At 39.4% G+C, this 11,340-nt stretch overlaps 1 protein-coding gene across 1 annotated transcript in view; it reads right to left on the reverse strand.

The window, feature by feature from the left end:
• The window catches only part of pemt (phosphatidylethanolamine N-methyltransferase), a 23,420-nt gene extending 13,208 nt beyond the window's left edge, over positions 1 to 10,212 (reverse strand). The window contains exons 1-2 of the mRNA XM_046069271.1: positions 10,068 to 10,212; positions 5,434 to 5,545 (exon numbers count right to left, since the gene is read on the reverse strand). Coding sequence (XP_045925227.1) covers positions 5,434 to 5,545; positions 10,068 to 10,212 — 257 coding nt within the window. The remainder of the gene's footprint in view (positions 1 to 5,433; positions 5,546 to 10,067) is intronic.
• Positions 10,213 to 11,340: the final 1,128 nt, after the last annotated feature.

Below are 11,340 nucleotides of genomic sequence, written 5' to 3' on the forward strand. Positions count from 1 at the left end.
ATCAAATAATATTTCAGTCAGTTTTCACATCAAACTGGAGGGATAATAAATAATAACTATTCAAATAATAAATTCTAAATTTAAGTAAACTAAAGTGCCTAATTTTTAGAAAAAATGTAATAAAAAGTGTAGCTTGAAGTGATGAAGTGTAGTCTTAACCAATTTTATAATAAACACTCAACACATCATAACAAATGAACAGCTGTAATGCCTCCTCTTCTCTTTCATTTCCTCTTACAGAGCTACCACTTTCCTACTTTCTGTTGTTCAGTGAGAAACGTGAGCTCCAGCTAGCATATTGGAGATCTATGAGATATTCTGGCTTTGAACTGCCCGTGGGAGGAATGTACATGTAAAAATCTGTACATTCTTGATTAAAAGTCATGTGAAATCTCTTTTATCTTTCGTCTCCTCAATTCGGGTGTGTTTCCAAAACGTCTCTGGTGAATCTCGCGGACTCGACTCACAAGCATCGGTATGCACAGATTTGATTGGCTGAGCAGCGTCACATGAGACGATTGGAGCATATGCGATTGGTCTGTGAGTTTCCTGGTCCTCTAAACCAGTACAGTAAATGCTAGAAAAGCTGCGCGGGTTAAAATAGAAACGCTCCGTCACGAGGTAGTAAGTCTCAATAATAAATGGGCTGTAGGTCGGCGGTCCGGAGAGGACGGCGGCTGGGTCCGGACCCGTATGATTAGTGACCTCTGATATAAAATATCATGTGTCATGTTTAGTACAAAATTTCATCAGGGGCTTGAATTTTGAATAATTGGAATAACCTTTGAACAAATGAGGCCCATAGGGGAGTAGATGTGTTTCTAATATAGCTGGGCGAAGGCAGCTATTTCCAATTTATTATAAGAACACAGACATATAGGTTTAAATATTCGTCAAAGAAGAATTGAGGACAGCTCCGAGGACAGCACGACCCACTGAGTGAGTCTTAATGACAAAGAAATCCACATGTGTCTCCATTTGAAAAGCTGCTGCAATTATCCTACCTTACACTTGAGAACAAACGCAGGCTGAAGCCATGCAGTGAGATAGAACAGGACATTTGGAGGTGGTGGAGAAAGTGCAGAGGGGAATCTGAGAATTCAGCATTTTGATTTATTCCCTTGAAAAATATTCAAGGGTAGAAAAACACTTCAAAATTATGAATGACAATTGAAAATATAAAAAACTTTTTAGCACATTTAATTATAAGGGAAATGCAATATACACAAAAAGCAAAGAACATCAAAGGTATATTCACATGCTCATATACTATAATAACAAAATATCCAATATAATAGATACGTGAAGTGAGGCTCTGTAGGGCTTTTTAGAAAGGAAGTAATTTTAAAAAATGATTTCAAATGTAACACAAGCAAAAGCAGAGCTCTCCTGGTGTTATACAATGCTAAATCATCCCTCTACCACAGGAGCTGTGATCATAGCACATATAGCCATGAATATATGCTTTGTCAATTAAGCTGTGTCTTGAGATGTATTTATTCATAACTTAACTCTGCTGTTGCAATCTCCACATACGGTATACACACTGTGGTTATCAGCTGCAGCTGAGTAGCAACAGGGTAGGGTATAGCCAAGGGATTTTACCTGGAGCAGAGAGTGACCTTTTGAAAGTCATAGAGTTGTTGATCTCTCTCGCTCAAAGATACTGCCCCATCCCACATGCACAACACATGATAATGGTCCATGATGAAGAGCAGCATTCAATAGCAATAGCTTCTTTGCATTTGCTAACTGCTGCTTGAAGTGATAAACCTTAAAGCAATATTATCTAAGATATGGTGTTTTTTAAAATTTGTGTAATTCACCGCTGTCGTAAATCAGGACAACTGTGGGCTACACGTGCATTTGTTATGATTATATTACTTATGATCAAGAAAATACGTAATGTAATACCAGGCGCAATACCAGGCGGTCCGGCCCCGGAGGAAGTAATCCAAAGGAAATCATGCATGTATTGGATGTAACAACAAAGACAAAAGCTGATGCAGCGCGAAATTTTATGTAACATGGTAGACTGCTGGAAGTCACATTTAAGTGTATCATAAAGTTATCAAGACTTATCATCGTCAGTGCTCTATCAGTCTCTACACAAGATGCATTCAGGAAGTACAGCAGGATGCAGACCCCAATTAAATAAATGTATAAAAATCTGCCTCGGGTTGTGGTTACTCACATAAAGTGTGATTGTAACATCTGTCGTTAGCAGTTTGTGTAGACAGCTGCGTTGGTTAAAACAGAAGCACATCTTCAGTTTATACACCTCCTGTGTATGCAAGTCTTAAGAGTCTTAAGGGCTGAACTTAGGCACAGCTGTGCATTGAGCTGAATGCTAACATCAGCCTGCTAACATCACAAACTCACAATCACAATGCTAACCTGAAAATATTTAGGTAAAATGTCAGCATCTTATTTTTAGCCTGTTAGCATGCTAAAATTTACTAAGCAGCGGCACAAAGTACAACTGGGGCTAACGGAAATGTACATTTTCCCACGTATTTGGAGATAAACCAAAGTATTGGACAACAAAATTTATCTGATGATGACACATCAGTGGGTCTCAAACTGTGCTTTACAGTAGTGATGTGCGGATCAATCCTAAAGTATCGATATTTCTGATACCAACGTTTCCTGCTCTAGGATCGATACTCATATATAAGGAACGATATCTAAACTCAATAATTTGGAGTGAGTGTGTGTTTTATCATAAGTATCTTGTCACCAGGATGGTCTAATTATACTCGGTTGATAGGAACTACTTTTCTTTCCGCCTGTCAAAGTCATGCTTGCGCTACGGCTCTGTGACGGAGCTTCTTTGAAGTGAGCCGCTGCAGCACTTTACATTTCCGCGATTGAATACTGACTCTGGCTGACTGTAAAAGCAGTTACGTCTGGCTGTATTTTAGCTGTGACGGTAATAATGTTGCTCTGTATGATGTGTGCAAAGACAGTGAAATACTTTGGCAACACATCTGAGATGAAGTCAAAATAATATGATGATGTTATGAAGTGGCAGTTCTGAGCAGGATATTTTCATTATAATTAAAGAATATAACAGTAGTTTGATGTCTTGTCATTATGCAGCTATTATTTTGAATCGGTAAGGCTACAGCCTACTCCTTATTTCTCTCATAAATACAGAAACGGGAGGGGGGAGGTCACATTAAACTAGAAATAAAATATGTAAAAAGTATCGGTATCGGCGATACCAGCCTGGGTATTACTTGGTATTGGATCGTATAGGAATTAAGTGGTATCGCACATCACTACTTTACAGAGACTTACAGATGTGATGAGGGAGCAGGTGCTCCCCCTTTTCATGCTTCATCTGATATTACATATTAGGATTTAGCCAGTTGTGTAACATGTCTAAATCCTTCAACTCAACTGGAGAACTGCAGCTGATGGATGTTTTTTTATAACCATTTGCCACTTTTTCTTTGTTTTTCCATTCTCATAACCTACTTTCCTAAAACATATGTGCATTATACTGTTGCATGAAAAGTGCTGATCAGCATGAAAGTTTTTGCTGTCAGTTTGCACCCTGACCACCTTGGTTAGTCTCCATGCAAAAATACATGATATGTAACCACAAAAAGGCACAACATCATGCAGCAATTTTAGCTCCCATCTTATTTGTGTAGCAGCATGAGTTCAGCTCGTGTTCATGTAGTAGTTTAAGTGCAACTTCTAATGTGTGTCAGCTAATCTCCTGTCTAGGTCACAAAGAGAGGCCAGTAAGTGGCCTAATGTGTGGCAAAGATTGCTTCGCACAGCGAGGAGCTTGTGGGAGTGGAAGTTAGTATGTGTGTCAATGTGTTTTCCCCAAGTTCTTTCCCTTCTGATGTTCTTCAGTTGTATCTGCATGGAGTGTGTTCTTTGTGTGTTTTTGAGGATGTGACAGATGTCCTTCAGGATCAGAACTGTCAGTCACAGAAGAATATGCTTGGGGGTTTTATGGCTTTTACATAACAGTTAACAAGATATTTAAAGTAGGTAGAGAAATGTAGAAATTAAAGGCACCCTATGGCGTTTATGACCACTAGTGGCGCTGTACAGCAATGTTTTGGTGAGCAAGCACCTGTTTAACTTTTTTTTACCAGCATTTACAAAAAAGCACATTGTACGAGCATTAGTGTAATAGGTGGCAGTAATGTGCCGTTACGGTAACAATTCAACAATAAAAGGAGAAGAAAAAGAATGCATCTAATGGATACAATGCACATTTTAAAACTTTCAAGGGCTGAAAGTTTTAAAATGCCCTTGACTAAATAATCTTAACTCATAGTCAACTCAGAGCTTCTGACCAAACCCCATGGTTCTTTTCAGCAGATGGAATATTCTCAGTTGTTGTGTAACTGTAAATATTCAAGTTATTTGAAGCATTGACTTTTACAATATCTGTTTCCAGAGTCAAGAAGGTACTGAACTTTTAAACCCGCAATAGCAGATTGTTTGCCCCTTGGGGGCAGTGGAAACAGGCGGTGAACACAACACTGATATATTATCACCTTTTAAATTGCTATGGTAAACAGCAACAGTTGCTTATCTACGCATTTTAAGTCCCTTCTTAAAACATACTTTTATAGGAGAGCCTTTCCCGATTATATTGACCCTTTTTATTTTATTGTATTTTATATATTTTATATTTATCTTAAACGTGTATTTTAGTCTCTTCAATGTTTTCTTGGTTTTATCATGTATTGTTTTTGTGTTTTATTGTCTTTATACTTGTTAAAGCACTTTGTAACTTGTTTTTGAGAAGTGGTCTGGACATCTTTATGCAGTTGAGACACACATACACAAACACATTAGCACGTGTGCGTCAGTTCACTTGTGACGGGTTTAACCTCAAGTCTATTTTCAGAGCTTTTATTTATGTTTCTGTAGAACCTGAGGCCAACAACAGACAGGGACAAAGGGATGAAGACGGCAGTACAGGTTGAGGCAGCGGTAGAAGAAACAATAATGGGGTAAAATTAGGGATGGTGTCCACGTAACTCTGAGTGAGGAAGAATTGGGAGCTTTTATCAGCGGCTGGCTCGTCAACCCTGCAGCGCTGGCCTGACAACTACACACGGCAGGCTCTGAGAGATGTGTGTCACAGTTGTCATAGAGACGAGGCACACGTAAAAGTTTTTACCTTCCTACCCTTTTCAAGAGGGAAGTGATTTGCAACATTTTCCTTTTTCAGGTTGCATCTTATTATCTACGCTTCTGCATGCCCTCGCTTTATTTAGAATGCCATTTTGACGCAATTTTATTTACGTGTTAAAGATTCGTCATGTCATGGTTAATGGCAAACCTCTGCAGAGACATTACACTCCAATTACACTGTTGTTGACCACAAATGAATTCAAGAAAGGGACCTCTCCTCCTTTCCAGTCACACGCACACGCACACACACATACTTACATGAGCGCTAGGCCGAGGTAGTTGGCAGTGCTGCCCCAGTACATCGGGTTCTCCGTGATGTTGAAGGGAAACCCTGTCACCTTCTCATCCATCAAGATGCCAAAGTAATCACCTGGGAAACCAATACGGACACACACACACAGTGTGAGATGAAAGAATTTGGTCTCTATTTGACACAAACACTGAATTTCACTGAAGTCGGACTGAGGATGCACTGCCAGGGAACATGACTTTGGCACCACACAGCCTTGTTAATGCTACACTGTCTACCTGCTCGACCGACACCTGGCTGTTACTTCATCTCAACAAGATGACCGCATGAATATGACCTCATGTGAAAACTCTGGAGTGAAAGTTTATTTTTGTGCCAACACGAGAGGTAAGTACTGAGCCGGAAAATATTTAACTGAAATTTTTATTATTTTCCCTTTTTGTTTAAGTAAATATAACAGTAATTGTCCACATTTGCTTTATTTATATTTGTGAGTGTGCATTTTTCATTCCAATGGTAAGGCACCATCTTGAAGTCTGGTATCCAGCTCATCCATTCTAATACTGTAAAGCAGCAGTTCCCAAACTTTTTAGGCAACACACCTCCTTCTACATCTTGACCGGGTTGCTGCACCCCCAAACTCCCTCCCTCTCTAGGTTTGTGCATATATACACACACACACACACACACACACACACACACACGCACACGTACACGGCTTTTAAATCAGTTGCTCTCCCCTTACCCACTCACTGCGCTTAAACACAGCAGGCATCTGTCTTCTCTGTATTTTCACTGATGGTGATGTAACATTAAATATTTACTACTTTAAAAAGTAACAGTGGCAGTAAAACTGTGATGGTTAAACTTTGCAATCAATCCACAGTTCACCTGCATGCCGAACCGTGCGGAGGGAGGTGGGGTGGTATTTTCATGACGTCTCAAAACATCCCTCCGCTGTTTTCTCACAAATCACACCCTGTTATAGCCTCATAAACAGAAAACATGCACTAAAAGAGGATCCATATGAGGATTTGTAAGTACAGCGCAGGTGGCTTAGCCTGACAGAGAAAGAGGGAGGGAGGTGTGTGAGTAGCCATTCCCAGTGACCTAACTATTAATAATAACGTTTTTAATTTTAAGTTAAATTTACAAAGGAAAGTTTTCAATTCAAGTTTTTATTTCATGAAAAGTTCCACAAAAAATAACTGTTGTAGTTACTACACTACTACACCACCATTACATTTTTCCTGTCGCGCACACCCTAGAGGCAGGTCATGCACCCCCAGGGGTGCACGCACCACACTTTGGGAGCCACTGCTGTAAAGCGTATGAACAATCAACCTTTAGCTATTTAAGCTGTACCATCTAGTTAAACTGGCATCCACTTGCACAGTTGAAGCCAGATAGCTTGTTAACATTAGCACTGTTTCCTACTAGACATTACTTTTCATTTATCTAATGCCACAGTCAAGCGTCTGCGCACTCTATTCGTCCCACATGATTTAAAGGAGGGGGTTCAAGCTAGCGTCTCATCTTCATGGGTCCACTTGTGTTGATGGCAAATGACTAGACTGTCTCACAGGATCGGGTAATCCTGTGAACTCAGTCATCTGTACCCAGTGACAGAGTAAGAGGTAGTGCTCAAACTGCACATAGTACTAAGCAATGGCTAACAATGATGGCTCCACAGCTGGTTAACTTTCATTGTGTAGTTGTTGGAATTTTATTGGTATTGCAAACTATTTGTTTTACCAATCCACACAGTTGCAACAATCAAATTACAGCACCAACGTTGTCAGTCGGTGCCAAAAATTCACGCTTACGCCTCTGCAGAACTGACCTGTTAAATTACACTTGTGGTGCTGCCTGCCCTGTCAAAGAGACTGTTAATGCTCAAGTTATACAACAATTTCTATTACGTACGTAGGGCATAATAAAAAAAAAGAGATTATATAAACAAATGTGTTTGGTTTTGAAAAGAAAATTGGCCTTCAAACAATGTGCTAACCTCATTTTTGACCCCCAGATTGACTACCCGCAATATATTCAAGTTTGAAAGACAAGCATAACATTTTTCTGTGTTCTTGCATAACTGTTGTTTCATTGTGGTTGTGAAAATGGGCAACCTGGATTTTCTGAAGAGCAGTGATAGCACTGCGGTAGACTAGAGGTCTGTGATCAGTGGGTTGAAATCGGAGTTTGGATCTTGGGCCAGCTGGCCAAGACATTAACACTCTGTCTGTAATTTGATTGTGTTTGGATCTTTTTTTCGGCCCCTGTGCCATCAGTTTGAATCGCCAGGTCACAGTGACCAAAGGGGCTTAATACAGAACAAATAAGAGACATCAAATTACCAAACACACACACACACACACACACACACAGGTTATGTCTTCTGGTATGTGTGTGTATATGTTTGTGGGAGGAACTGGAAAGGAAACACATGCAGGTAGATGGTGGCGAGGATTAAATACTACTTAGCTCATGTTTTGAAAAATCCATCTCTATGACAACAGAGAAAACTCCATCGGCTGATGAAAACCTTGTAATATGGTAGAAAAACTAGTACACTGGGACAAGGAAAATAACGGCTATTCGGCAAATAGTGAATTTGACAACTTTTAGGACATGTTGATTTAAATAAGGGCTTTTTAAGTATTGTTAATGTACATCAAACATTTTTTTACCGATTTGCAGACTTCTCTTTCACAATGTACGTTTATGGTAAAAAGTCTTTTTTGGGCCAGTGTGCATCACATGAAACGATCTAGCGGTTGTAATTACATGGTTTGGCAAAACTGGCTTCAAAGCCAGGTGCAATTCCTAGGGGCTTGATTTTAAAGTGTAGAGACTGAATAAAAATGGAACTGATAAATCACTGGATTCATGTAATTATCTACTCTGTGTTGAAAATTGATGTCCCTCTGGGTTTACTGAACATGTATGTTGTATCACTTATAATTCAGGCAGCAACAACTTGTCCTCAACTTCTCTCTCCTCAGTTTTCACCTCTGTCATCTGTTACAGCTTCCCATCTATGGTCCCATGTGCCTGGGAAATTTGTCTATGGGCTGATATTGGCTGGGCCTGGTCTCTGGTGCTTCTCATTAGTCACACTGTTGTCCTTGAAGACAAACTTTCAATGTTTCCTAGACTTTAACACAACTACTCGAAATCGTCGGAGAATGAAACAGTCTCTTGTGATTGTTTGCTCGATATGCATACAAAGTAGACTCCTGTTCACATAAACACACACACACTCCTGCCAACTCCTCTTACCACCTGCAGCTCATGCTGATTATTGGCGAGAGAGTGATGGACTTTCTGGACTGGGAATTTCAGCACAATAACGGACAAAGACGGTGTAGAAGCTGAGATGCAAAGTCTGGATCTTGGAGATGACTCAGTGAAATGACTGACCTAGAAACCAGAAACCAGAGCTTGCCAAAATGCTCATAATGATGATGTCGTACTCGCGTTCATTTGAATCGATGCCTGGATGTACTCAACAGCACAAGGAAAACAAACATGTCTGTCTCAGAGACAGATGCGAAGACATGTGCGTGTGCCATATGTGAGGAGATGAAAGTATTTGTTTGCGTGCATAGAAATGAGCACGGTTGTACAAATTGGCACAAATGTGTCTGAGTTCACGTGTCATTCTCCACGTGCACTTGTATGTCCTCGGTAGGATAGAGCATGTGTGTGCATGTCTTTTCATGTTTCCATAGGTCCCATGTGATCCCTAAACTTAATTTTTTATTCAAAGATCTTGTCAGACTGATGATTTTCTATTGTACATACAAGTAACTGGATTTAGTATGTTACTTGCTATATGTATGTCACCTTACTAAATAGTAATACAAATAAATACATGTTAAATAGTAGAGGTGTGACAATAAATCAATACAGCAATATATCATTATACATTTTTCCATGATACTGTATGGATATTCCAGCCCATCATATCGATATTAATAAAAAATCGCGCTTTGACGGTTAGCTCAATGCTAACATATAAGGGGAATCTCCATTAATGTGCTAAGGGACATTAGCATCGCAATTGCGAAAATACAATCATAACATAAACTACACATTTTGCTTCACATGCTGAACATCCCGAGTGACATAATGTGCAAATACTTAAAGTTAAAGTAATGTTTCCTGAGCTCTGTGTGAAATAAAAAAGAGCTGCTAACTTCACTGTCTTGATCTGCTACTCTACAGCTTCTGCACTCCACACAGACCAGCTCGGCAACCCCAAAGGGACAAAACTCAAACTCAATATTCCCAGTGGCCTAAAAATATAGCTATCAGTAGGAAGAGAAAGGGCAGCACAATGCTGTGTCACTGAACAGTTATTATTATAATGTGATGAACAGATTAGACTTAGGTGGTACACAGAAATTTGTATTTGCAGTAAAACAATTCAGTGAATTTGCATTTTATGTGCTTTTTGTAGACAAATGTTTGTGATTTTGGTTAAAAGAACAACTCTACTCTAATGATGTCATTATACTGTATCTGTTTTAACAGAGTATAACGTTAGAGTACTAATTCCTATGACTGGAAAATTTACCATTACATTTACAATTAGTGGACTGCCCCTTTTATTTTTAACACTGTGTTTGACACCCACCTAGGAAGGTTCCAATGAATCCCAGAGACAGGAAGCTGCAGACTACCAGCACAGTGCCCAGCACCATGAGAGCTACGCCAGCGTAGAAGACATCTGTCCTATCCATCACCTCCCACCTGGCCTGGGCTTTCATCGCCACGGTCATACTGCAGAAAAAAACAAAATTACAACCACCTTTACTTAACCAGTGTACTACTGTATATGCACTAGTTGTGATTAGTAGTGCTTCTAAGCATAGTGTTGTAGTCAAGACCTCCCAAACCGAGACCAAGTCAAGACCAAGACCAGAGTTTATCGAGACAGAGAAAAGATCAAGACTTTTAGGGGCTGAGACCAAGTCAAGACCAAGATCGAGGGATGGCGAGACCGAGCCAAGACCGAGACCAGTTCCCCACATTACATGGCCCACAATAAAATGTGTAATGAGATCACAGGTACTTCTCAAATTGATCTGAAATATCCACATTCCCATTAAAACACCCATATACAAACAGTAAGAGCTGAAATCAACGTAAGCACCTTTATTCAACACTCCTTTCCACACCTACCATCGCGGGGAGGGGTGACAGTCGTTAACGGTAAGAACACATTTTTAATTTCAAAAATTTTAACATCAAAAAGTGGTCTTAAGACCGGTCTCAAGACCAAGACCAGTCTCGAGTACTACAACACTATCTAAGCATACAGAAGACTTTTGCTGTGGAATCAAGTGGTAGGAAAAGAGATAAAAGGTGAAAAAGCTGGAAAATTCAAAAAGAAGACAGTTCTGTTGGTGTATACGTTCATCACTTTCATTTTACTCATGTATATTTGTTGACAAAGATTTTATCATAATTGTTTTGAACGTTCTGCCTCAGATCTGTGAAGTGATCCACTGTTTGGCCTCAAGTGTTGCCCATAAAGAAAAATTTAAACCACAATTAACCATCAGGTTTCTTCAAACTCGTCAAAAGAAATAATGATTTGATACTTATCGTGATAATTATTGATATCGAAAGATATGAAACCTTTTATCGTGATAACATTTTTGGCCGTATCGTCCAGCCCTACAATGACCCCTTTAATGTCCCATCACTAAACTCCCTGTGCCCCATAAAAGTGTCCCCTATAAAGTCAATTTTAGATTTTATATGCTGTATCAACATTTATTTTGTGAGTTAGCCAAACTACAGTAGAAAATGTAACTGAGAGCTGTGTAGTAATAATAATAATAATAACTTTATTTATATAGCACCTTTTAAAAACAAAGTAATATAATTTTATAATAATAACT

The sequence above is a fragment of the Micropterus dolomieu genome, linkage group LG14 (assembly GCF_021292245.1).
Source record: "Micropterus dolomieu isolate WLL.071019.BEF.003 ecotype Adirondacks linkage group LG14, ASM2129224v1, whole genome shotgun sequence".
In the NCBI taxonomy this organism is placed as follows: domain Eukaryota; kingdom Metazoa; phylum Chordata; class Actinopteri; order Centrarchiformes; family Centrarchidae; genus Micropterus; species Micropterus dolomieu.